General features: G+C 42.9%; 2 protein-coding genes and 2 long non-coding RNA genes across 7 annotated transcripts in view; 2 read left to right on the top strand and 2 right to left on the bottom strand.

Moving 5' to 3' along the window:
* Positions 1–15,794, top strand: part of RARRES1 (retinoic acid receptor responder 1) — a 32,125-nt gene extending 16,331 nt beyond the window's left edge. Inside the window, exons 2-6 of one of the 4 annotated variants that reach the window (XM_084876033.1) lie at positions 3,575–3,655; positions 6,643–6,826; positions 9,303–9,391; positions 15,208–15,270; positions 15,350–15,794. In XM_084876033.1, the coding sequence (XP_084732159.1) occupies positions 3,575–3,655; positions 6,643–6,826; positions 9,303–9,391; positions 15,208–15,270; positions 15,350–15,499 (567 nt within the window). In that variant the 3' untranslated portion in view covers positions 15,500–15,794. Of the gene's footprint in view, positions 1–3,574; positions 3,656–6,642; positions 6,827–9,254; positions 9,392–15,207; positions 15,271–15,349 lie in introns of all 4 variants that reach the window. The other 3 variants (XM_084876034.1, XM_084876031.1, XM_084876032.1) reach the window with 3 other exon arrangements.
* LOC311618477 overlaps positions 1–24,214 on the top strand; it is a 384,318-nt gene that overhangs the window by 98,311 nt on the left and 261,793 nt on the right. The window lies entirely within an intron of this gene.
* LOC311618478 lies at positions 1,073–5,465 on the bottom strand. The gene is made up of 3 exons (XR_014794339.1): positions 4,945–5,465; positions 4,422–4,556; positions 1,073–1,442 (listed from the first exon to the last, which is right to left on the bottom strand). It is a non-coding gene; the product is annotated as an uncharacterized lncRNA (long non-coding RNA).
* Positions 19,259–24,214, bottom strand: part of GFM1 (G elongation factor mitochondrial 1) — a 41,207-nt gene continuing 36,251 nt past the window's right edge. Inside the window, exons 15-18 of the mRNA XM_084876018.1 lie at positions 24,028–24,172; positions 21,462–21,622; positions 20,653–20,706; positions 19,259–20,494 (exon numbers count right to left, since the gene is read on the bottom strand). Of these exons, the coding sequence (XP_084732144.1) occupies positions 20,363–20,494; positions 20,653–20,706; positions 21,462–21,622; positions 24,028–24,172 (492 nt within the window). The 3' untranslated portion in view covers positions 19,259–20,362. The remainder of the gene's footprint in view (positions 20,495–20,652; positions 20,707–21,461; positions 21,623–24,027; positions 24,173–24,214) is intronic.

The following is a 24,214-nucleotide window of genomic DNA, read 5'->3' as shown; positions in this document are numbered from 1 at the left end:
TAATGAGTTTGCTGACCACTGGGCTAGAGGATACTTAAGGAGATGGTGTGCTGTTTTGAGGGGTAGTATCTCCTTCAAGGGGTATTGCTTCTGGCATTTCAAAGGTGTGTTAACCTAGACGCACACCTTAAATGGCTTAAAACCTTTCCCTAAAGAAGTGACAGGCCTGGCGTGTGACCACGCACCATGACCTGCCAGGTTAGGAATTTATGAGCAGATCATCCTGTGACGTTACTACTTAGAACCCCTTTACATCCCAGCTCCATCCCCACGCCTTTGCCTGGCCAGCGCCTGCTTCTCAGAGAATTAGTTGAGGCCTCACCTGCCCTGGGAAGCTTGCTTGTAGGCTGCACTCGGCCACACTGATGAGCTAGCTACACCACGTGTCCACTCAAGCAGCAGGTACTGGCTGCTGAAACCGGTTTGGCTCAGTGGATACGCATCGGCCTGCAGACTCAAGGGTTCCAGGTTTGATTCTGGTCAAGGGCATGTATCTTGGTTGCGGGCACATCCCCAGTAGGGAGTATGCAGGAGGCAGCTGATCGATGCTTCTCTCTCATTGATGTAAAAAAATCAATAAAATATATTTTTTTTAAAAAAGAAGAAGAAGCAGGTACTGGCAAGACTGGCCTGGATGTCACATCTCCTGGGGGCCTGCCACAGTAGCAGGCACACAGTGAGTGAGTGAGAAGACAGACGTGCATGAATTTTGTAAATTGAGGTCAGTGTTTCCGTTCACACTGGAACTTGTTTTAAGATTGAAAACGAGTCCTAGCTGAAACCAGTTTGGCTCAGTGGATAGAGCATCGGCCTGAGGACTGAAAGGTCCCAGGTTTGATTCTGGTCAAGGGCATGTACCTTGATTGCGGGCACATCCCCAGTGGGGGGTGTGCAAGGGGCAGCTGATCGATGTTTCTCTCTCATCGATATTTCCAACTCTCTATCTCTCTCTCTGTAAAAAATCAATAATTTTTTTTTTATTTTTTTTTTAAAGAAAGGAAAAAAAAAGAAAAAGAAAAAGAAAACAAGTCCTAAGCAAATTGCTCCTGGGCGCTGGGTGCGCCCCTCCCCCCAGAAGCATTGATAAATACACGCATGTGTTAAATGTTCTTTATATAAATACCTGCCCCGGGATCCTATCCCTCCATTCTCCAGTTTCCTGGGATCCTTTAAGAATCTATAACAGTAACAGATGCTATCAGGTCTAGTTCAGCTCCATGCAGCACAGACTTCTCTCTTCTCTAGAAAATTCTCCTTTTACTGAATGATCGTTTTGCACTAAAAAATGATAGCAACAAAAGTAGATGATGGTGTTCAGCCGGCATGGCTCAGTAGTTGAGCATCAACCTATGAACCAGGAGGTCACAGTTTGATTCCTGGTCAGGGCACATGCCCGGGTTGTGGGCTCCGTCCCCAGAGTGGGGCGTGCAGGAGGCAACTCTCTGAAAACAGAAAAAGAAAAAATAGATGGCAAACAATAGAAAGGCTGCCTAAACAGTTTAAATTGCTTTAATGGTCTGGGCATATCTACTCTAAAAATATGCATTGGAACCAATTCAAAAGCGTAAAAAATGCTCAACATGAATTTCCAAAGTGTAGAAGGATGTCTGCTTGTGGAGGCTGCCAGGGGAGGAGAGACCCTACAGCTGAGGTCTGGTCTGATGGCGGTGCTTCCTGTCCCACCTCCAACCTCACTGGTAGCTCCCTCTGCCACTCCTGAGCACGGGGGTGGCTGGTTCCTTCCGTCCCCTGGGTCTCAGCTGATGTTTCATCTCCTCCAAGGCACCTTCCTCTACCACCTGCTGGTCCACAGACACAGGGAAAAGCCCTGCCACTGACAGCTACCGTATTTTTCGGACCATAAGACGCACCGGACCATAAGACGCACCGGTTTTTAGAGAAGGGAAATGAAGAAAAAAAGATTCTGAAACAAATAGTGTCCTAAAATATTTTATGTGCATTAAAACCCAACATCACAGTCATAAACACATGTAATCAACCCTGTAAAGTAAACAGCAGCATTTAGAACCATTTAGAACCATTATTAACAAATACAGTCAGCAAAAGACAAAATGTACTGTAAAACACAATAACGAGAGACTTCAGTAATAAATTAGAATAAAGTTGAAGATTTATGGTAAAGGTTCTGCTGAGATCTACAGTATGCCTACCCAGTAGTCAAGCATGGCAACAGAGGGTGGAGAGGAATGATTGGGGGAATAGACGCGGCATTCTTCCGGGCACGGAGTACGGGCCAGCAAGGGGTACAGGCGATGATTACGGTTTGGATTACGCAGTTACCGTACACCGCACCTGGGCTGACATGGAGATATGGCTGCAGCGAGGGCATGGAGGCTGACTACCATACATGGGAACTCCTCTACCACTCGGGGTTTACAGAGCAGGGCAGACACTCTGGGCACGGAGGAATGGACAGTGGCTGCAGCAAACACACAGAGCCGGGCAAGCACACAGAGACCACACAGAGCCGGGCAAGTAAAAAAACTTTTTTTTTAAAGTATATGTGTAGGCTATATTTGGACCATAAGACGCAGGGACTTTTTCCCCCCACTTCTGGGGGGAAAAAAGTGCGTCTTATGGTCCGAAAAATATGGCACCTCTGTAAGGAAGGCCGGGGAACACTGAGGAAGGCAGGCCACTCCAGTCTGCCAATTCAGAGTCTGCTATGGGAAATTTACACACAAGGCCAGTCTTGGGCCCAAAGAATTATAAGGAGCAGGGCAGGATGGATGGGGAGCTGGGGTCAGAGGATGGAAACTGCTTCACATGCTTGTCCGGGGCCGGAACCAGCACGTTGTGGGCACAGTGAGGGCCCATCAGACGGTCTCTGATTTAGGGTAAGGTGACCAGACGTCCTGATTTTTAACAATTTGCCCCATGTCCCTCTGCGTTTTAAAAAAGTCCCAATGTTTTTGGAAAGAAAAATCGGGACTTTTTTAAAATGCAGAGGGACACGGGGCAAATTGTTAAAAATCAGGACATCTGGTCTGTTTAATTGAGGGAGACATCCCTGTTCTGGCCCTGGCCTAGCTCTCCGGTCTGGCAATGGCTGTGCCATGGAACAGCCTCTCCTCCATCCCACCTTGTAAGAGTAAAAGTAGTACTCTGCCCCACCACTCCATTTCTTCCGTATCACCATCTGAAAACCCATTATTTATTCCTGGGCACGCCTGTTCGACCAGGAGCAGAGGAGGGAGACCGGGCCTGTCTCCCTCAGTGGCAGCCCTGGGCCCAGGACAGGTGTGGACGGGACTGAGGTTGGGGCACGCAGGTCCTCCCTCCTGCACACACCTCTGTCCTCCTGGAGCTGCTCTCACACAGCCAACTTCCAGCCTCAATGCACTGTTTCCCTTTCCCAGCCTCCCTCTCTTGTGAGTAGGTGCCCGCTAGCCAGCAACAAGGCAGGATCAGACCAAAACACGAGACCTTTTCTCCTAAAAAACACTGGTATTATTCAGGTACGACTTGGACAGCAACCGTTTCCGTGCCACGTTATCCCAGGAGAGTGGTTTTTGGATACGCAGGTGTTAGCAGAGCTTCCACCGGCTAAGAGTCCGTTTCTATTTTTCAGATTAATTCAAAGAAGGATTGCCAAGTTGACCTGGAGTTCACCACAGAGCGCTACAACCCAAAGGTAAGCTGCTGTCATTCGTGGGTCTTTTTGTTGTTGTTAATCCTCATCCGAGGATATTTTCCCATTGCTTATTAGAGAGAGCAGAAGGGGTTACGGGGGATGGAGAGAAACATCGATGTGAAAGAGACACACCAATTGGTTGCCTCCTACAGGGGCCGACCAGGGCTGGGGATCGAGCCTGCACCCCAGGTACATGCCCTTGACTAGAATCAAACTGGGTCCCTTCAGTCCTTGGGGCTGATCCTCTATCCAAATTGGTATCTTATTAGCAACTCGTGCGAATTCATTTTTTTGAGTAAGAATACGAATACATAGTGACGTAGAGGTGGGTTTTTTCCTGCCTTTGTTCTCAAGAACAGAGGAGCAGAGCGAGGCAGGAACTCGATTCCACTCCGGCCACGTCGCGGCCTCCTGGCGGGGGCAGCATGGACAACAGCGCACACAGCATCACCCCTCCTTCCGTGGCCCCGGGAGGGAATCTCACAGCTCCCTCTGGTACCCCTCCCTAGCACCTCGGAGGCCTCGGAATGACTCACTCTCAAATGCCAGCCGGTTCCTCTGCCGTCAGCTGGTGACATTTCTCGCTAGCAGAGCGCAGAGCGAGCGGTCAGCCCCAGAAGCTGCCTTACCCAGAGGCTTTCTGTGAGGCCCAGCGCTGGACAGTGCATCATCAGCCCCCACGTCTGGCCAGGCAGCCAGGGTCTGCCAATTCCTTTTTCCCTTTTTCCCCGTCCTCAGGAAGAGAGTAAACAGAAAACATACAAACCTCCATGCGCCAGGCTGGGCTGGGAGGCGGCAGCAGGGTGGAGGGAGACCAGCCAAACCCCCTCTCTGTGGTGCTGAGCCGAGGCAGCCAGGGAAGAGCAGGTGGCGGCCAGCATTGAAGTCTGGGGTGGCAGACCTGGGGGGTCGGGTGGGGGGGAGACAGCCATGACCCCCGGCCCGATGCTTCCGGAACATCGCTGCCGGCATTCAGAAAGAAGCCCTAACCAGACAACAGCAGGCTCTCCCTTTGCCAATTAACCGAAGGATTAAAATGTTTCCTAAAGCTTAAGGAAGACGCCTTTCTCTTTAGAGCTGCGAACTGAAAGCCTCAGATTAAAGCGAAGGGGGAAACAGTTACCAGATTATTTTGATCAGCAGTGTGTGTCTCTGAGGAGCGCCGCTCGCTAATTGAAGTGTCCGTGTCAGGGGGCGGGGAGTCTTTCATCTCCAGAGGAGACAGCTTTGATTCCGCCGCGCTGATCTGGGGGGTAGAGAGAGGAAAGGAAAACAAACAGGGGCGATACCTGGCTCTCTCCCGTCCTTGGAAATGGCTTTGACATCAAAGCAGACTGTGTACGGGCCTGTGTCTGCCTTTGGTGATCCTCTTCCTGACGCTCGCCACCTCTCTCTCCCTCCGCGTTGCACTGTTTATTAGGATGTTCACGCACCACGGACATTTCGCTCAGAGCTCACCAGGGGAACAGTTGCCCGCTGGAAAGCCCACGAGCAGATCCAATTTTAATAACAGTTTGTTTCCTTGTGGGCTTTTTTTCTTTTCAAGTTTATTTTGGGTTGTTGTTGCCATTTGAAATGCCACCCAGTTTAAAGGACTGGAAACGTGAAAAGAATTCAACAGCTTCACCAGCCACGTGTTCACTGGAGTTCTTACCTCGGGGCGCACGGATGGATGTGCATGGGGCCGTGGCTAGTGGCCCAGGAACTTCCTCAAATTCTAGACCGTGTTGATGGGATTTTTCTGGGACGAGGCTCCCTGGGGTTATGTGTGACCTTTGTAAAAGGGTGAATGGAGTGAGTCAGACACCCGAGTCCCTGAAAGCACCCCCTCTCCCTCCCCGGCTGTCTCTGGGTGGAACAGAAAGAAGGGTGATCCCAGAATGCTCAGCACGTGCACGTTTACATGTAAACGCAGACAGGCCCAGCCAGGTCACCCCGGCAGTTGGATTAGTCCCATGTGGGTGACCTCTGCCCCCACTTCATCCGGATGTGATCTGAGTACACTTAAGAGTTAGTACCAAGCCAGGGCTTTGCAAGACAGACATGAGCTCAAGCCCTGGCTCACCACTTCCTGGTGTGACATGCAGTAGCTTCCTCTTTAAACTTCAGCATCTTCATCTGTAAAACTGGAACACCGTGTTCACAGGGCAGCATGAGGATGTGGCCTTTTTTTTTTTTTTTTTTTTTCCATAGGAACCAGCTTCACCTTTGAGTTCCAGTTAGAAAGCCGGAGGTCCAGCAGAAACTGGTTTGGCTCAGTGGATAGAGTGTTGGCCTGCGGACCGAAAGGTCCAGGTTCGATTCTGGTCAAGGGCATGTATCGATACCTTGGTTGTGGGCACATCCTAAGTAGGGAGTATGCAGGAGGCAGCTGGTCATTGTTTCTCTCTCATCGACGTTTCTGACTCTCTATCCCTCTCTATTCCTCTCTGTAAAGAAAAAAAAAAAAAAAAAAAGGCCGGAGGTCCAACTCAGCATGTTGGTCCACAGCAGAGAGGGCTTGAGCAGGAAGTACTCACAGGCATCGATGGTGTTTCTTCAATGCCCCCAGCATTGTTTTGTGGCATCCTTTTTTTTTTATTGGATTTTTAGAGAGGGCGAAGGAAGAGGGACAGAGAGAAACATCCATAAGAAAGAAGCATCATCTATCAGCTGCCTTCTGCATGCCCCTACTGGGGATCAAGCCTGAAACCTGGGCATGTGCCCTGACCCAGAATTGAACCGGCCAGCTCTTGGTTCCTGGGTCGACTCTCAACCACTGAGCCACACTGGCCAGGCAGGAAGCAGGAGTTGAAATGACAGCAAAGAATGAAGGACAATTGTGCTCAGCTCTGAGCACAAAAAAAAAACACTTTCTATAAAGCAAAGGCCACTACATCTGTTGAGTTACCTGCCGTATACAAGGAACTTCTCAGCTTCGTGTGTTTGTGTAGTGGGGTGGCGGGGAGAAGGAACCCAGCTATTTAATTCCAAACTCTTTATTTCAGGAAGGCGAGGAACATTTGGGGAAATGTTCCGCTCAAGTGCTTTTCAAGAATGAGAAACCCGGGCCCACCATCAATGTCACCTGCACGCGGTTCATGGAGAAGAGCCAAAGACAGCAGGAGGATTACCAGCTCTACAAGCACATGCAGCAGCTCAAAACCCCCTTGGAGGTCAGCAGCATACCTGGTATGGACCAGCTGATCTGGGATGTCTCTATCCTGGAGTGTATGAAAAGATGAAGTCTTAAAAAAGAATGATCCTTTAAGTTTTTATCCCCCAAAAGGCACTTTAGTCCAACCATAGAACGTGGTACACCTTGTTATTTAAACAAAACTCGGAAGTACGTTTTCCTGTTCTTCACCTCCGGCACAATGGAGGATCTGTGCTCTCCGGGACCCGGGTAAGGCAGGAGGTCTCTCTTCAAGGAATGGGTAGAAGTCTGCAACAGGACGCACATGTAGTAGGGGTGCACTTTTCTGGGGAGAGTCTAGAACCTGGAGTGACACTGCTAGCAGTTCCTGGTGGTGGCTCTGGAAACTCGAGGTGACCCCATCCTGGGCCCGCACTGTGCCCATCGTGGCCGTCCGTCCCAGGGCTGAGAGAGCCTTCCTGGGGGGCCGCAGAGGAGTCGGGCTGATCTTATTTTAGAGTGAGAGCTAATGGGCAGCCGTGCCATCTCTAATCAGAGACTTGCCCTCTGCCCCGAGTGACTCAGCGGAGCGCAGCAGAGCCCATCTGTTCTGGCACTCAGCAGGGTGCGGGCAGCACAGACGCTCAGCTCTTACCGGCAAATTCAATTTCCAAACCACAAGAGTCGTCTCTGGATCTGCGCTGGGGTATTAAGGCTGACATCTGACCAGCGCTGCAGCACTTCCCATCCCACAGCCCGTCACAGCTCACTCGTTCGCTCAGAGACCGGGGCAGACCCGCGTCCACGTGGGGCCCCATGGTCTCCATTCCTGAGCTGTCCATGCCCCGGCAATGTTCCGAAGATCCTCGTGTTCCTCAAGTTCAGAAGCTCAGATAGCTCTTATTGTAGCTCTGTGATGACTGAGGTGAAATCCTGTTGCAAATAATTGGGAAGAACAACTCAAATCCCATGTTACAGAATTTGCTTCTATTTAGCACTGCCTGGAATATATGGGCTAACAGCAAATACTTTATATAGTTATTAAGGTGTGTGTTTTTTTTCCCCCTCCCCTGGGCATTAGTTGTAGAAATAGGGTTTTCTATATCATCCTTAAAACACAAATTTTAAAAAATGTATAGGACATCTTCTTTGAAGATTTGCCACAATATCACTAGATTTTGGACACTTTTTAGTAGCGCAGGTTAGTTAATAAAGCCTGAGTGCCCACAAGGATCGTTCTGTAACAGGGCAACTCACTGTGGCTACTATGAAGTATCAAAAAAAAATTTTAACAGAAGGTATCTTTCCATCCGCAAAATTTTCAAGTTTTCTTGTCACTTTCAATTTAGCAGAGACATTTAATGGTGCTGTATATAGCCTGTCCAAGTATATAAAATTATCTACTTAGAACTGAAAAAAAAAAGAGTTTGGCTTCAGACAAAGTGAATAAAAACCATGGAGAGATCCATGGAGTAGCCAGTTCCAATCTCAGCGAAATCTCCTGAGCAATGAATCGGTCCACAGTTCTGGGCCGTGGTAGCACAGTTTCTCTACCATTGATGTGAGACCATCAAATCCATTTCAGAATATCCTTGCTCCACAAAATGTTCCTCCTAAAAAGAGTTGTCTGGATTTTATTATGTGTAAAAATGTCACGTTCTCTAATGAATTCATACGCTTCCATTAGATGAGCCCCGTATCCTGCAGACGAAGGAAAGGGACTGAGGTGAAGTGCTTCTTTGGGTTATGGGACAGGGCCACCAGCATTTATACTTTCAAATGTCCTCATTAGTCACCGTGTTCAGGGTAGCTAGTTTCTCTTTTCTGCTAATGGGTTTTCATCTCACGAGTCCACAATCAGAAATTACTTGCTAAAATGTGAGTTCCTAAATCACATAAATTACTTGCTAAAACGTGAGTTCCTAAGTCATAAAGAGGTCCTTTATTAATCACTGTATACCTCCCTGTAGCAGTGTCTGACAGTAAGTAGAGTTTTTTTGGCAAATGTTTGCTGAATGAAAAAGATTGCAGGTACAAAAACAATGCCACAGGGGGGAAAACCCTGATTGATGTGTTAAAAAGTTTTAGAAATGTTGCCAATGCATTTACCAGAAATGGACAAAGATGGCAGGCAGATTGGCAGAGAACTTCCTATGACTGTAGACCCCAAACCAGGTTATGTGGTGACGATTGCTGAGATGTTTTGATCTATGAAAAGGCTTCTCAACTTACAAGATGTTAGATTAATTCTGAGCATCATTATAGCTTCCTTTGCATTTATATAGTAGAGCACACAGCCATGAAACTGTCTTATAGCAACTTGAAGCACGTAAATCTCAGTATGATGTAGAAAGATACAAATATTGCTAAATGTCTTGCTGTGGGAGAGATGACTGATATGACTAAGCCCTGATTTAATTGCTGAAATCTCTGAAGTTTTGTTCCCAAAATGCTCAATACCATTTTTTTTGTGTGTGTTCTCAGACAGTCATGGACATATTGATCCCTCTCTTATACCCATCTGGGACTTAGCTTTTCTTGGCAGCTCGTACGTGATGTGGGAAAAGACAACGCGGTTCTTACACTACTACATGGCGCAGCTCAGCAGTGTGCAGCAGTGGGTAAGAAAAACGGAAAATTAACTTGTGCCACAAGAGATAAAACCAAATGCAGTGTGCTTAGACTACATTGATGGGAGTTTCCAATTTTACGGCAAGAGTTTTAATTGCATTTCACTCATCCAATAAATATTCGAATGCGTGCAATGGTCCAGGCATGGTATTAGGGACGGATATAGCAGTGGACAGAAAACACAGGGAGGTGAATTCTAGTGAGGGAAGACAGTGAACGGATGAACAAGCAAAGATGTATCAAATGGTGGTGAGTGCTGAGGAGAAAAATCAAGTCTAGTCTAAAGGAGGCCCCTCTGAGTTGAGCAGAAGCGACACTGGAGCAGAGGGAGAAGTGAGAGAGGGCCTGCTTCCACAAGAAAGAGGACGTCCTGGTGTGGCCGATGAGTTGGAGAGAGATCAGCAGAGCCAGTGTGGCGGAAACGGTGAGGGAGAGTGGGCCAGGAGGGGCCAGTTCATGTCAGGCCCGGAGGCTGTTAGAAGAACTCTCTCTTTCTCTCTCTCTCTCTCTCTCTCTCTCTCTCTCTCTCTCTCTCTCTCTCTCTCATTATGCAACGTTAGCTCAGGAGTGACATGATCTGACTTACAATAGGATCATTCTGGCTGCTCTGTTGAGAACAGATTGTACAGACGAGAAGGTGGAAGCAGGACGGCCAGTAAAGCATTGCAATAATCCAGGCACGGCCTGGCAGGAGTCTGGGCCAGGGGGTGGCAGTGCAGGTGGCGAGACACTTGGACTGAGGATACATTCTGAAGACAGACTAAAATAGTATTTGCTGATGGGTTGGGTACGGACAGCAGAGGGTGAGAAAACTTGAGGGTGATTCTGTAGGATGTTGGCCTGAGTAACTGGAGAGAGAGATTTCATTAACTGATTGAAGAAGCCTACAGAAAAATAGAATTGGGGAGAAACTAGCTTGCTGTGGGACATACTAAATTCTATGTCCAAGTAGAGAATTCACATAGTCATCTGTACATAGTAGTCTCAGATACAGGGAAGGGTCGGGGCTGGACTCGTCACCCTGTAGGTGTTTTTTTTAGGCCAGGAGACCGGATAGCACAGAGAATGAGTGTTACAGAGAAAAGAAAAGAAGTTACGTAAGGATTGAGCCCTGGAACACTTCTAACAATAGAGGCTGGAGACAGAAAAAGTGTTTCAAGGATGAGGATCAACTGATTGTATCAAAAGCAGATGGAAAGTCAAGTGAGATGAGGACTGAGAATTAACCATTTGATTCAGGCAGTGGGAAGTCAATGGGGAGCTTACCACACTGTCTTTACGGCACAGCATGGGCAAAGCCTGACTGGGGTGGGCTCGGGAGAGAATAGGGGAGAAATGGACACTCCATCTCTTTTTAAAGTTTGGCTATAAAAGGAGCAAAAGAAAGTGAAGGGCTGGAGCTGGAGAATGGGCAAGCAAAGAGTTGAAAGAATGCTACTTTCAGTTGTATTTTAGGAGATTTCCCAGATTTATATGTTGACGAGAAAAATGCAGGAGAGGGGGCAAAAGGGACTTGGAGGAACGAGATAGTTGGCATTAATCTCTCTGAGCAGGCAAGAGCAGGTACGATCAATCCAGATGATCTGAGGCAGGACCATGAAGAGTGCACAGGGGCAGAAGGTGGGGAAGAGAGGCAGAGAGGTTGAGATGCTGGAAGGAGGGTGGATGGCATGATGGTAGACAGGAAGTTCTATTTCAACGGCTTCTGTCTTCTAAGTGAAAAGTGAGGCAGCCACCAGCTGCAAGCAAGCGTGAGACAGGTTTGGGAGTGCGAGGATGTCAGCATCACAGGCTCTGCAGGCCCCGGAAAGATCTGTGATCGTGGAGTTAGAGGAGGACCAGTCCCTCTCGGCTGGGTGGCGAGGGCACGGAGTGAGCCAGGGTTGGAGTTCTTGTCAGCCAAGTGTGATGTAGAGAGAGGCATTTCCACAGTAAACAGAATTAAGTATGTGAGAGGCAAGCTGAGCCGACCGCAAGTACTCTAGTCAATGTCTAAAACTCACTTCCTTCGTGCCTGCACCCATGGAGGGATCCTGCTGCACTCTTGTGGGTGCGAGGCACTGCCCAGCATCACGTCAGCACTAGGAATGCCCGTAACACGCTGGTGGGCCTTCCAGAGGCCACCTGTAGGTAGGACAACTACATACATAGTTTTCCTCTTCACTCATCAAAATGAACACACTTCTTTCCCTTTAAATAATGCTTTTTAATAGAAATTACCACTAAATTGATGGTTGCTATATAACAAGTTAAAATGTTCTCTCTCTTCCTCTCCATCTCCCAAGACGATCCTATCCTTAACAAGAGTCTTCCACCCTAACTGAGAAGTCGGGAAACTTTGTTTACGGTGTGGAAGGCGGTGCCACGATAATGAACTCAAGGACATAATGAGAGGAAAACTCAACAGGGGCCAATCAACACAGAGACAACAGAGAGAAAATTAGGATCTTTAAACGTCAGGGTTCCCCTTTCTCCTACGGTTGGATATGACACAATGCCAAACTAAGTGCCAGGACATACCACAGTGCAGGAGCAGCCCGTTTCTCTTCTGTTCTAGCCAGGCCCGTCATCTGTCTATCCATGTCCCTCAACCGCCCTGCAAGTGGGAAAGTAGGAACAATGGAGTCATGGAAAACAAAAATGCTGGTTCATCAGAAACAGTGTCCCAGATGAGGAGCTTGAGTTTCTTGCATTGCGGGGTTTGGGTTTTAGATGAATAAGTGAATATGTCACTGACTTGCTGGGTCACCCAAGACAAATTCACTTCATCTCTTAGGGCCCATTAATGGAGGATTTACACATTTACTGAAGTCCTGTGTTTGAAGCTAACACAAATCTAAATCACTGAATTGGTAAATTTGGGTTTCAAGGTTGATAATCCATTTCAGCTTAGAGTTCTCTTATTTTTAAACTCTGCCATTCGGTGGCCACTAAAGATTCCTGTGATCTTTCAGCAAAAGAAGCAACGTAACAACAAGCAATGATTTTCACTGCATTTTAGAGAGAGAGGAAGGGGAAGAAAGAAAGAGAAACATAAAGTGGTAGCTTCCCACATGCTCCCCAACCACAGTTCCTGACTGGACTGAACCTGCAACCTAGGCATTTGCCCAGACTGGGAATCAAACCTGGAACCTTTCAGTGTACGGAATGACACTCTTACTGACCTACACCAGCCAGGGCAAACAATAATTTTTATTAAATTTTGTTAATCCTCACCTAAGGATATTTTTCCATTATTAAAGTAGAAGGGATGGGGGGGGGGGGGGGGGAGAGAGAGAGAGAGAGAGAGAGAGAGAGAGAGAGAGAGAGAGAGAGAGAGAGAACGAACATGAACCATAAATGCCAGAGACATATCAATTGGTTGGCTCCTGCAAGCACCCGGACTGGGGGCCAGGGATAGAGCCTGCAACCCAGGTACATCCCTTTAACAGGAATCAAATCCACAACCCTTCAGTCCACAGGTCAACACTCTATCCACTCAGCCATATCAGGTAGATGCAAGCAACAATTTTTAAAAAGTCACCAAGATCCGAAGATCTAGGTACTGTCCCAAGAGACTAGAAGCAGGATGGCAGGGCGATAAAGCCATGGTTGTCCAGTACAGAAACAACTGGAGGTGCTTGGAAAATATAGGAATTACTGTTTTTTCCCAATGCTTTCTGGGTGGGAATTACTATCTTTACATTTAGGGCTAAACTCACACTTTGATGCAAGTGTGTAAGGAAGTGCAAGCTTATAAACCCACAGCTTCATATAAGCAAAGTTTGAGGGGCAATGTGGGCTCTGAAAGGATTGAATACAAATGTAAGACCATCTTACTGGCACAGTTACTGCTTTAGAACCGAACAACGGATATCATTCCCAATACGAGGACTATGCCAAGGGCAGGGGAGATACTTGCTGACTAGAGAAAAAGAAAAAGGACAAGGACTTTTCTTGCCTTTAATACAATAGAAAAAAGCAAATCTGAGCATTGTTCCAACTCTTATCATCACCAGACATTGTCAGCAACCCAAACCACCGAACCTGCAGCCCATCACTATAAATCAATTCAAGTTCTGCTGTCGAAAGAGGCCCCCCCGTGGCCAGGGCACATTATAGAAACATCTTATCTACCTTATTTACTCAGCTAAGAAGTCTACTTTATTGGAATAGCCTGAGCTTCTCACTCTCTACTAAAACCACTGGTTCTTCTAAGGATCACTCTCTTTTGGGAGCATTTGGGTATGGGTGGAGAGGGAGGGGTGTCACAAAAGTAAAAGGATACAAACAAAGTATTTCCAGTCTGCCTCTAGGAAGATTAAAGTGCTGAGTTACCAGAAAATTACACAGAAAATCATCATCAATTTGGACTATAATGATTGGGCATTTTGTGACGATTTGGATAAACGCCAAGGAGATTATTTCTGAATATTAAAAATAATGACTTCTTGGCAGAGCTCCATTCGGCGAGGACAGTCTAACCCTGGAATACCTTGCCGGCTGGGGTGTACTCTCCCCTCTGTAGTTCTGCAATAAGCCCTGCTGTTTGGTTTGGTTTCAGGGTGTTTTCACCTGGAGGAGGAACAACCCATAAAAGAGAAAAGGTCTGTTTCTGTGACCTCACTGAGGAGGGTCTTCATGAAATGGTACCTGGTTTCCAATTTTTATAATAATCCAATTTTTTGTATGAAAAAATGGGTGACACTGTAGCAGAATAGTTTGTCAAATGGAGTTGGAATCCCAGTTGCCAGCCTTGCCTGTTTTTTTTTTTTGCCTCAAATCTGAAGAGAGCCATGATTTCCTTCAGAAATGCTATTTGCAAAAACAGAATAAGAAGGCATTGACCTGTAGAAACCGGTTTGGCTCAGTGGATAGAGCGTAGGCCTGCAGACTGAAGGGTCCCGAGTTCAATTCCAGTCAAGGGCATGTATTATACCTTGGTTGCGGGCACATCCCCAGTAGGGGGCGTGCAAAAGGCAGCCGGTCAATGACTCTCTCATCGATGTTTCTAACTCTCTCTCTCTCCCTTCCTCTCTGTAAAAAATCAATAAAATATATTTTTTTTAAAAGGCATTGACCTGAAAAACACGTTAAGTTTATAAGTAAAACAAAACAAACAACAACAAAAACCCCCAAACCAGGAAGTGTCAAAAATAAAATAGGAAAATGGTTTAGTTATTAATAAAATTTACAGAAACCAAGTGAACAAGGGGTGAGGAAGACTGCCTGTCACTCTACAAATAAGCAGTGCACTGGTTGAAGAGGCAGTGTGGAAGGCAGAGTCCGTAGATCTGGGTTTGAAATCAATCCCCATTTGTCACTTTCTAGTTGCAACCTCAAGCTATCTCCCTTGTAAAATCAGGCTTGTGAGGTAGTCAGAATTACATGAAAACATGACTCCAGTGCTTAGCACAGAACCTGGCCCGTGTGGCAGCCGCAAAGGACTGGCTGCCCTGCCCCGTGTCTGATTGCCTGGCCTATCAGGGCTACAATATCAGCTTGAGGTGCATACGCATACCTAATTCCCAAGGTTGCCAAAAGATTCTCCCTATCCCCACCCACCTCCGCCTCCATCAAAAACCATAAATAATAGAGAAAAAGGTATAGCAAGACAGTCAATAGGTTTTCATAGAACTCAATGACCAAACAATAAGAATGCATGATTTGCATACGTTGATGCAGAATCCTACCCAAGGGAAACAAGGCTCAAATCCAAGAGACGGAAAGAGAGTCCAGGAAGCCAACCGATTTATAAGATAAGCCTTCCAAATTCTGAGCTAATCTATACCTACTTGTTACACTAACTCTTTTTTCCTTCCTCTAGAAAACAGATGAGGATGCAATTGATTTTGACTATACGGTCCTACTTCATGAATTCTCAACACAGGTAAAACACAGCACTACACAGACTTGTTTTTATCAGAATTCTTTGCAGCTCTTAATGTTTTAAAACTGCTGTTTCCTAGGAAATCATTCCCTGTCGTATTCACTTGGTCTGGCACCCAAGCAAACCCCTTAAAGTGAAGTACCACTGTCAGGGGCCGCAGCCACCAGAGGAAGCCTCTGGAACTGAAGAAGGATCAGCAGTGGCACCGACGGGATTCAGCAATTACTGAAAAGAAAGAAAAAGACCTGCTTATCCCAAATTCTAAACACAATGACTGTACAAAGTAGCCTGAATCATTATTCTGGTAAAATAGCCAATGTCTAAGGCATCCTAATAATTCAGAAAGCCTGAGATGCACACCAATGAAAAGATGCTGGTGTTTTTAAAATATATTTCAATGAAAGCCAACTGTAGGGAAAATATTATCTGTTTAAAAGGAATTGTGCTATTTTTATGATCTTAAGCAAGTATTCTTTTATAACTTGATAGCTACTTTTAAATAAATGTTTACATTTCTAAATAAACTGTGTTAAGTCTATTTGTGGAGATTTGTAGGCAAATTCTGTGCTAAGATGGATTTAAATGAACTCTTAATATTGTTAAATTCATATTTTACAAATAAAATTAGAGCATCTCACAGTTAAAGCCTAGTGCTTGCAAACATGTATTAAATGGGACAGTGATGTAACTGTAAGTATAGAAAGTATTTACAATTTTAACTTTTAAGGACAACTTGGACCCAGTGTTGGCCTAAGTCTTCTACAACAATGGCGGGGGCATTAACTGGGAAACTTACATGAATGTAAGTGCATAGCCCATGGACACAGACAACAGGGTGGCGAAGGGTGGGTGTGGGGAGGAGGGGGTCAATGGGAAAAAAATAGCAAACACAAAGGAGGCATCTACAATACTTTCAACATTAAAATTTAAATAAGGGGGGAAATGTACAACAGACACAACATGTACATAATCTGATTCAGTGGAGTACCTACTTCCCCAAAGGTAGGCAGAATTGGTCCAAGAAATGTAGCCACCACTTGCCTCTCAAAATTAGTATCATTTAATGGAACACTTACATTTGATTTGTGTGTGAAAACCGGAAGCCAGATTCTTTGGCTAATAAATTGGTTAGGAAGCATCAGCCTTAAAATGTACCAAATCATTCAAGTCTACCCTATCAGAAAATTGGAAAAGTTCACACAGAAGAGAAACAATTTAAAGTCATGAATTCTTACAAAATGAAAGATGGATGATACTGTTACTTTTTAGTAGATCTAGTTTATGTATTTTTCTGTTTAAAACCCCAACCTTTTACATTTATCTTCCCAACATTCACTCGACTTAAAAAGCAGTAAGTGCTCTGAAGCGCTGGGAGATAGTCATTTAAAGAAAACATCACAGATTCCCCACCTGTGTCCTAACGCAGAGAAAATATTTTTCTAAAATAGCAATCTATAATGATTAAATCATGCCAAAACCAAAGGATAAACTCCTCTAACTGAAGTTCCCTACATAATGTTAAAAAATGGTGCCAGAGCATTGGAATGGCATATTCAATGCCCTGTGACCTTTAGCTTAAGGGCTAGAAGGGTTTCAGCTTTCCAGAGTCTCACCTCACCCTCATAAAGGCATTTTTAATTAGTGAGATTACACTCAAGTATAACCATCACTCAAGCAGGTAAGAACTCTAAGGTAACCCTTTAACAGTTTATTTCAGTGAAATTTATTATGAAGGGGAATTATACACACAAAGACAACATACAAACACAATTACCTAATTTGTAAATTTACAAGACCCACAAAACTTAAACCTACTAAAAATTTCTCAGTATTACATTAGAACATCTTTTCTAACAAAAACTCTAAAAATTGCTGGTTTGATTTTAGTAATATTGATTTTGCTAGCTTACTTCAGAGGAAAATTACTTCATTGACTGTGACATAACATGAAAAACTCTCAATTCCCCAAGCCCTCTTTCATTAAGTCTAAGTTCTGAATCACTCTGAGCCAATGACAGTTATATACAGTATCACATTCATTTTCTCAGCCTCCTTCAGAACTTTAAAACATAATAGTACAAATAGTACCAGGATTTTGTCTACATTCTATTTGATTCTACTCCGTTTCATTTTTTCTTACCTGAATTATAAATTGTTAGAAGTTAAACAAGTTCTCATTTGAGGGTCAGTTGGAAGTTTCTATAGTTGCCCTTGAATGATAGTTCTTCATGACACGAGTTTATTACACCAATTTTTTTCCTCAGCTTAGAACCTATTCTGTGACCTTCATTGGCTTTCAGAGTGCTACAGTTACCTAACTTATTTGAATAAATGTTCCCTGGCACTTCCTTGAATAAATGCTCACAATAAATTGTCTTGAATACATTTAACTGTTTCAATGATGCATTCCAATGCTATTTATTTGAAAACACTTTAAGCAGCAATTAAAGCTCAAATTCAACAACTTATAGTGTTAGCAATGCAAATAGCTGTCTTCTACAAAGAGATATATTCCATCATGTCATAATTTACCACTACTTCGTGGCCGCCAAGTTTCATTGACATAAATTTTTTTAAAATATATTTTATTGATTTTGTACAGAGAGGAAGGGAGATAGTTAGAAACATCGATGAGAGAGAGTCATCGATCAGCTGCCTCTTGCACATGCCCTACTGGAGATATGGCCGCAACCAAGGTACATGCCCTTGACCGGAATCGAACCCGGGTCCCTTCAGTTCCCAAGCCGACGCTCTATCCATTGAGCCAAACAGGTTTTGGCCATTGACATAAATTTTAAGACTCATCCGTATTTTGAAAATATTAAAATAAAACTTAAGAATTAACAAAATTTCAAAACTAAACAATCTGAGAGTGAGCAAGGAAGAAAGTAATAACAGAAAATTGCCTGTATTTCTTTTAAGGTAAAGTTATCAAACTAAGAACTAGCCCAAGCTCTAACATCACACAAAAGAATATTAGTTACAGGACACATCTGAACCAATCTTCCATTTCACATCTTGAAGGTGCAGGAAACACTGCAGTGGTCTTTCATCTTACCTGCTACTATCATCACTTGGGAAACTTTTGATCTTAATCCAGAGAATCAGTCTACCTGAGGTTGGCCTGGGTGTTTCTTTCACAGCTCCCCAGGTGACTTTCCAAGAGTGGTAGAGACAGGAATCAGGGCAATATTGATGGTGTTGCTACCATTCTTCAATACAAGCAATACGTCTTTAAATTAACCAACAATCATCCTTCACAACTGTAGTATTTAAAAAAGTCCCCATTGATTTCTTTCTCATTACAGACTTCCGCTGATAAGTAGTCTTTAATCAACTATAGCCTAATGAGTTAGCAAGAAATGTGGGTACTGGTCCCGATTTGTCCCTATGAAATTCTATTCTAGTTACTCCTGCCAGCTGGACTTGTGTCGTTGCCTATGAAATGTTGGTGTTGAGACTAGATAACTATGCTCTTTTCTGACACTTTGTCTTTATGACCAGAATGTTTAACAAGTTAAAAACATCAACATTTGCCTATCTTAGTTCTAATTTTTATGACTGCTGGCATCAGCCAGAGGAACTGTGCTAAATTCCATGACAGTCTTTCTTCCTCAGGAACAAGATTCTCTGTGATTTTGAATGGCATGGGATGCTGATGAAATGCCAATGCAACATTTTTCAGGTTTGATGGTATTGTAGCAACAGACATATCACGGGAAAAATGCACTTGAGATGATGAGTAAGTTATCAATTGAAAACTGACTGAGCTTTGTGGTCTTAGACATTTCTCTGCACTTCTGCTTCCTTAATTACAAAATCGACCCAATAGTACCTACTTTCACAGGAGAGTGAAAACGAAATTAGATAATGCATTTTAAAGCCCTTAGCAAATGCCTTGAAAACATGTGCTCAATATTTGTAAAAAAATCTTTTTATCTCAAAACCTTAAGTTATAAAACCAAATCTATAAATCAAGAGAAACAAAGAAATTTAATTGTTATTTTATTTTTATTATTCACTAAGGGAAATAATTTGGATATGTCTGTTACATCACATGATTTCTGGATAAAGTGATTCTGAACAATATGGTAGACTTGCCAGGGAAATCCAACTTATTTCAAAAACAAAAGCTTAACATTTGTTCCTTCATGATCTCAGTGAATATAATATGATAAATTCCAAATTCAACTAGCACTTAGTAGGTGAATGAATTGACTAGGCAGGAACTCTGAAACGTGTATTTCATTATTTAGAGTTGCAGAAACCTTCCGATGAACATAAATGAGAATTGTACGTGCCAGGGCCTGTTTTGTTTTTTTTTGTTTTTTATCTCACTGGACCACAAGAAAGAAACATCAACACTCCTAAAAGAAGGCAGCTACACATTTGCAGAGCCCACAAATGAAAACAATCAGCTCCACCTAAAACAGCTAGAAATTTAGCTGGCATTTTAATATACCAATGAAGAATCTGAAAAACGTACTCTTTTAAGACCATATGGAACCCACCTACTCTTAAGTAAAAAAGCCTGCCCGTTAAAGATGACACTCCAAGAAGTGTCATGCTATGTGCAATTCACTTTCAAGTGTTTAGCAAAACAATAATTTAAAGAAATTAAAAATATAAAAGTATGAGAGGTATAGACAACAAACAGATAAAGCAAATATTGCAAAACAAATAATCAGATTAACAAATTGTTAACAAAATTGTTCATTGTTGAGACTAGATGAAAGGAATATGGTTCTTTCAGTTTTGCTTTGTTAAAAATTCTTATGATAAAAATTTGGAAAGGAAGGTTACACACATTCTAAGCCTTGACGTGTAACTGATATGTCTCTTCCCGCTTAAAATAAATATAAAATATATATCAGTAATAATCATATTATATTTGTTTTTTCAGTGAACTATAAAACCATTCAATAGAGTTGATATATACATAGAATTAACTTTGATATGATAGGAGCTTCTGAATATAATAGAAAGGGCTTCTAAAATTTCTTTTTTCTGCCTGAACTCATTCCACCAGGAGCCATTAACATATACAAGCCCTGCAGATTCAGTTAAAGTTAGCTAATGTAAATGAATAAAGTTAGTTCTTGGCTTTTCCTTTTTTTATAGGAAGTTGACCTGTTGCTTCCAAATACTTATTAATGAGGTCCTCTTGTGTGGCTGGTAAACATGGCTGGTATCTGCAGTACTCCATTGTGTACTCTCCCTTCCCCTGAGAATTAAAAAAAAAATTAAAAAATAGCAGAGGTTAAAAAAAACTTTTTATTACTATCAGGTAAAGTCATGCAAAGACAAGATTTCACAAATTCGATCCTTTTGTAGAGTAGTCTCTTAAAGGGCACTAAAGTAAAATTTAAAACAATTGCTTACCTCTGTACATGACCTAAGCTCAGTGGAATAACCAAACATATCATTTAGAGGAACCTGGAAACAAACACAGTAGATATTTTAGTACTGCTTATTGAATATATTTGAAAAAAAAAACACACACAAACAAACAGAGAATAGCCATTTAATTCCTTTAGACTTAGGTTTCTTTAAAAGAACTTTAGCCAAAGAGAAAGTTATTTTTGTTTTACTGCAAGTAGAAATCCTATTTGAATATAATTTCACTTGACAGTCACAACTAGAGACCAAATGTTTCCGTTGCACAGAGTGGCCATCACTGACAGCCTTCCCCCCATCCTCACTCCACTCTCTGGCCAGCTCAGCACTCAGACGTGTTTCTCCTGTGAAACTGTTCAAACAACTCTCCTTGGGACACCTTGATGACAGGCTGACTGCACTGTCTTCTAGGAAGCCTTATGGAACGTGATAAAAGACTTTCTCCCAGGAGATTTAAGAAAGGAAATGAAATATTAGCCCAATAAATTAGAGAGAGCATAAATAAAGCACATTTGCAAATAAAGCTATAATGAGAAAGATAATTAAATATCTAAGAAAAGAACATATTCACAAAAGGCCTATATGAAATGAACTATATTTTCAGCTTTTGCACTTAAGAGTGGCTGTAACAGCAAATTATAGAAATTGCCATATATATAAAAGCCATAAATTCAACACTCAAATAGCCAGGGAGATGTGTCAATTCATTCTACAATTTTCCAAAAACAAAAGCTAACTCTAATTTCCTGTTGTGGTTAATAAAAGCAAGACTGGCAGTGACCAACAATACTTACATCGGCATACAGTGTAAAATAGTCCTCAACCCCATCTTGTCCGGTGATTACCCCGTGGCGCCGGTTAATTCCTGCAATCACTGCTCCCTGAAATTCATTCGGGGCCACAACTTCCACAGACATAATGGGTTCAAGAATACATAATGTTGCATTTGCCAAGGCTGGATTTAAAAAGAAAAATTCGTTTATTAATATTTAAGCAAACTGGAACACTTTTTATCCAGATATAAAAAAAGGAAGATAGAAGGTACACTCCCAAAGATACACACAGAAATGACAAGGTTAAAATATTTAATCTGGTCTCATTTTTCTGATATCAGTAACAGTCACTCTTCTAAATGGAAATTTCAATAAGACAAAGCTAAGTTTTAGTATTTCTACTACTCTATTTTTAACTTTAAAAATCATTAAGCTACAGAGGATAACATAAAAGGGGTCTTAAAACCATATTAAAGTCCTTTGCCATTTCAATCATGCAGTCGAGAGTTACTTATTCTCTCTGAAAATCTGCAGGAGTAAAGACACTAACTGGTAAAGCCTATTCTTTCTTGTTGGTAAGCAATAAATGATAATTAAATTGAGAAGTTTGGTAACCCAAAATGTACACCCTAAAATTCTCAGATGGCATTCAATAGAGATATATGCTTAAAATCTGATTTTCTTACTGAGCTCGTCAAAAACTTTATTTTATCGTTTATATTTCTGACTTTCATGGAGAAATAAGAATTAGATGAGGAAACAGCAAAGTAATTCATTTTCCATGCTAACATCCGGCCTATTTGCACATTCATCTGGCAAGCAACAACCCCGCCCCCCAAACTTTTCAATTCAATTATCATCTAGTGCTTTTCCTTTGCATATCTATACTTAATCAAATTTATACACTTAAATAATTAAAAATTAAATAGTACATATTCAACTTTTAGTATTCATAGATATTCAGGCTTTTCTCATTGGATGTACATGTATATATTATAGGCATATACATCTATATTTATATTTCAAATAGGGACAATTAAAAAAGATGAGGCTTTGCTAACTGATAACCATACTAATTATCTTGCTTTATGTAACCTCTATCTCCAGAAAAGCTACCAATTTCCAGTTGAGAACCAGCATAGAACTATTGGTGATTTCTAATTTGGTTTAACTGTATTTTTAAAAAGTATCAAAAGGCATACATTTACAAAATCATTACACACTTTAAATATCTTACAATTTTGTCAATTACACTTCAATAAAGCTGAAAAGAATATTACATTAATCCAACTAAGCTATTAGCTTAAGATTAATGCTAAGTATCCAGTCATCCGTTCAACTAATCAAAGCATAACATGCTAATGATATGGTAAGGCCGCTCAACCACTCGTTATGATGTGCGCTGACCACCAGGGGGCAGTGAACAGGTCGACCAGTCACTATGATGTGCACTGACCACCAGGGGGCAGACGCTCCAACTGGTAGGTTAGCTTGCTGTTGGGGTCCAGGACTGAGCAAATAGAGCCGAACATGCCCTGGAGCCCTCCTGTGGTCCCTTTCCAGCTGGCAAACCTCCCAAGTCCCTCCCCAGTCCTGATAATCGTGCACCAGTGAGGTCCCTCAACCCGCCTTGCGCCCTTGGGACCCCACTGGTGCACGCTCCAGGCCTCTAGTTTAACAATCTTCAGATTGACAGGATTTCTAGATCACAGATTTCAACTGCAATTTTAATAGACAGCTGGCATAAAGAAAATGGGAAGATTCTCTCTTTCACAACTGAGAAACAAAAACACAAACTACTAATTTCTTATTTTACTAGATCGTTAATTTCTTATTTTACTGAAACTAATGGAAGACATTAGCAACCTAGTCAAAGTATGAGCAACCTTTTCCAACCACTGTCCCCCACCTGATTTCAGGACACAACTTACAAGTTTCTTGGTTAAATAACCTTGAAGCTAAACTGCTGTCATTTGCTTTTCTCTCTTAAAAACAATGAATCAGATATGTTTGCAATTGCTTAGAGCTGTCTCATATGGGTTTTAATATACATTATTCTGTGTGAGAAAGGCTGGCAAGTTTAGCAATTTAGCAGGAAGTCTGCATGGAGAATAAGGTTTACTGAATTCTTTCAAAATACTGTGCCATCTTCAAAATGCCTAAAAGCCTTCAATGTCCTACAAGAGAAAATTATAAACTTATGGAGTTCCTGATATCTGACTAAATCTCACACACACACACACACACACACACACACACACACAAATACTGCGACTATAGTTAATGTATCTTTAAAATATTTCTTAGAAGTCTGAATATTTCTGTCATACATGAAAAACAACATATAGATTATTTGTGATTTTAAATATATAAAAATTAACAGGTAATTTAGGAGAACAGATAGGTAATTTAGGAGAACAGATAGGCTTTTAATTTTACATAGTACTCTTGCCTCACGTTTGTTCTATGAACATATGCTCAGGACTAGCCAGGTTCTCTGGTGTGCCGCCCAGCGCTCTGGGAAGGGAAGACCAAACCAGCGAGCGAAAACAGCGAGTCACAGAGCGAGTGCTAGGACACAGCTTACCTTGTTTGAGCGCCCCTTCTCCTGCACGGATGAAAGAGATTTCATTGGAATCGACCATGTGATGCGCTCCATCTTGCAGGACGAACCGGAGCCCAGAGAGTTTGTGACCAGACAGAGGGCCCTTCTCGCAGGCATCCAGAAACCCCTGTGAATGAAGGAACACCACTTCTGGAGTGAGTGGATTTCC

Source organism: Pipistrellus hanaki, assembly GCF_964339955.1.
Source record: "Pipistrellus hanaki genome assembly, chromosome: 2".
Taxonomy (NCBI): Eukaryota; Metazoa; Chordata; class Mammalia; order Chiroptera; family Vespertilionidae; genus Pipistrellus; species Pipistrellus hanaki.
Note: the sequence above shows the minus strand (reverse complement) of the source record. Positions and strands in the feature narration are given on the sequence as shown.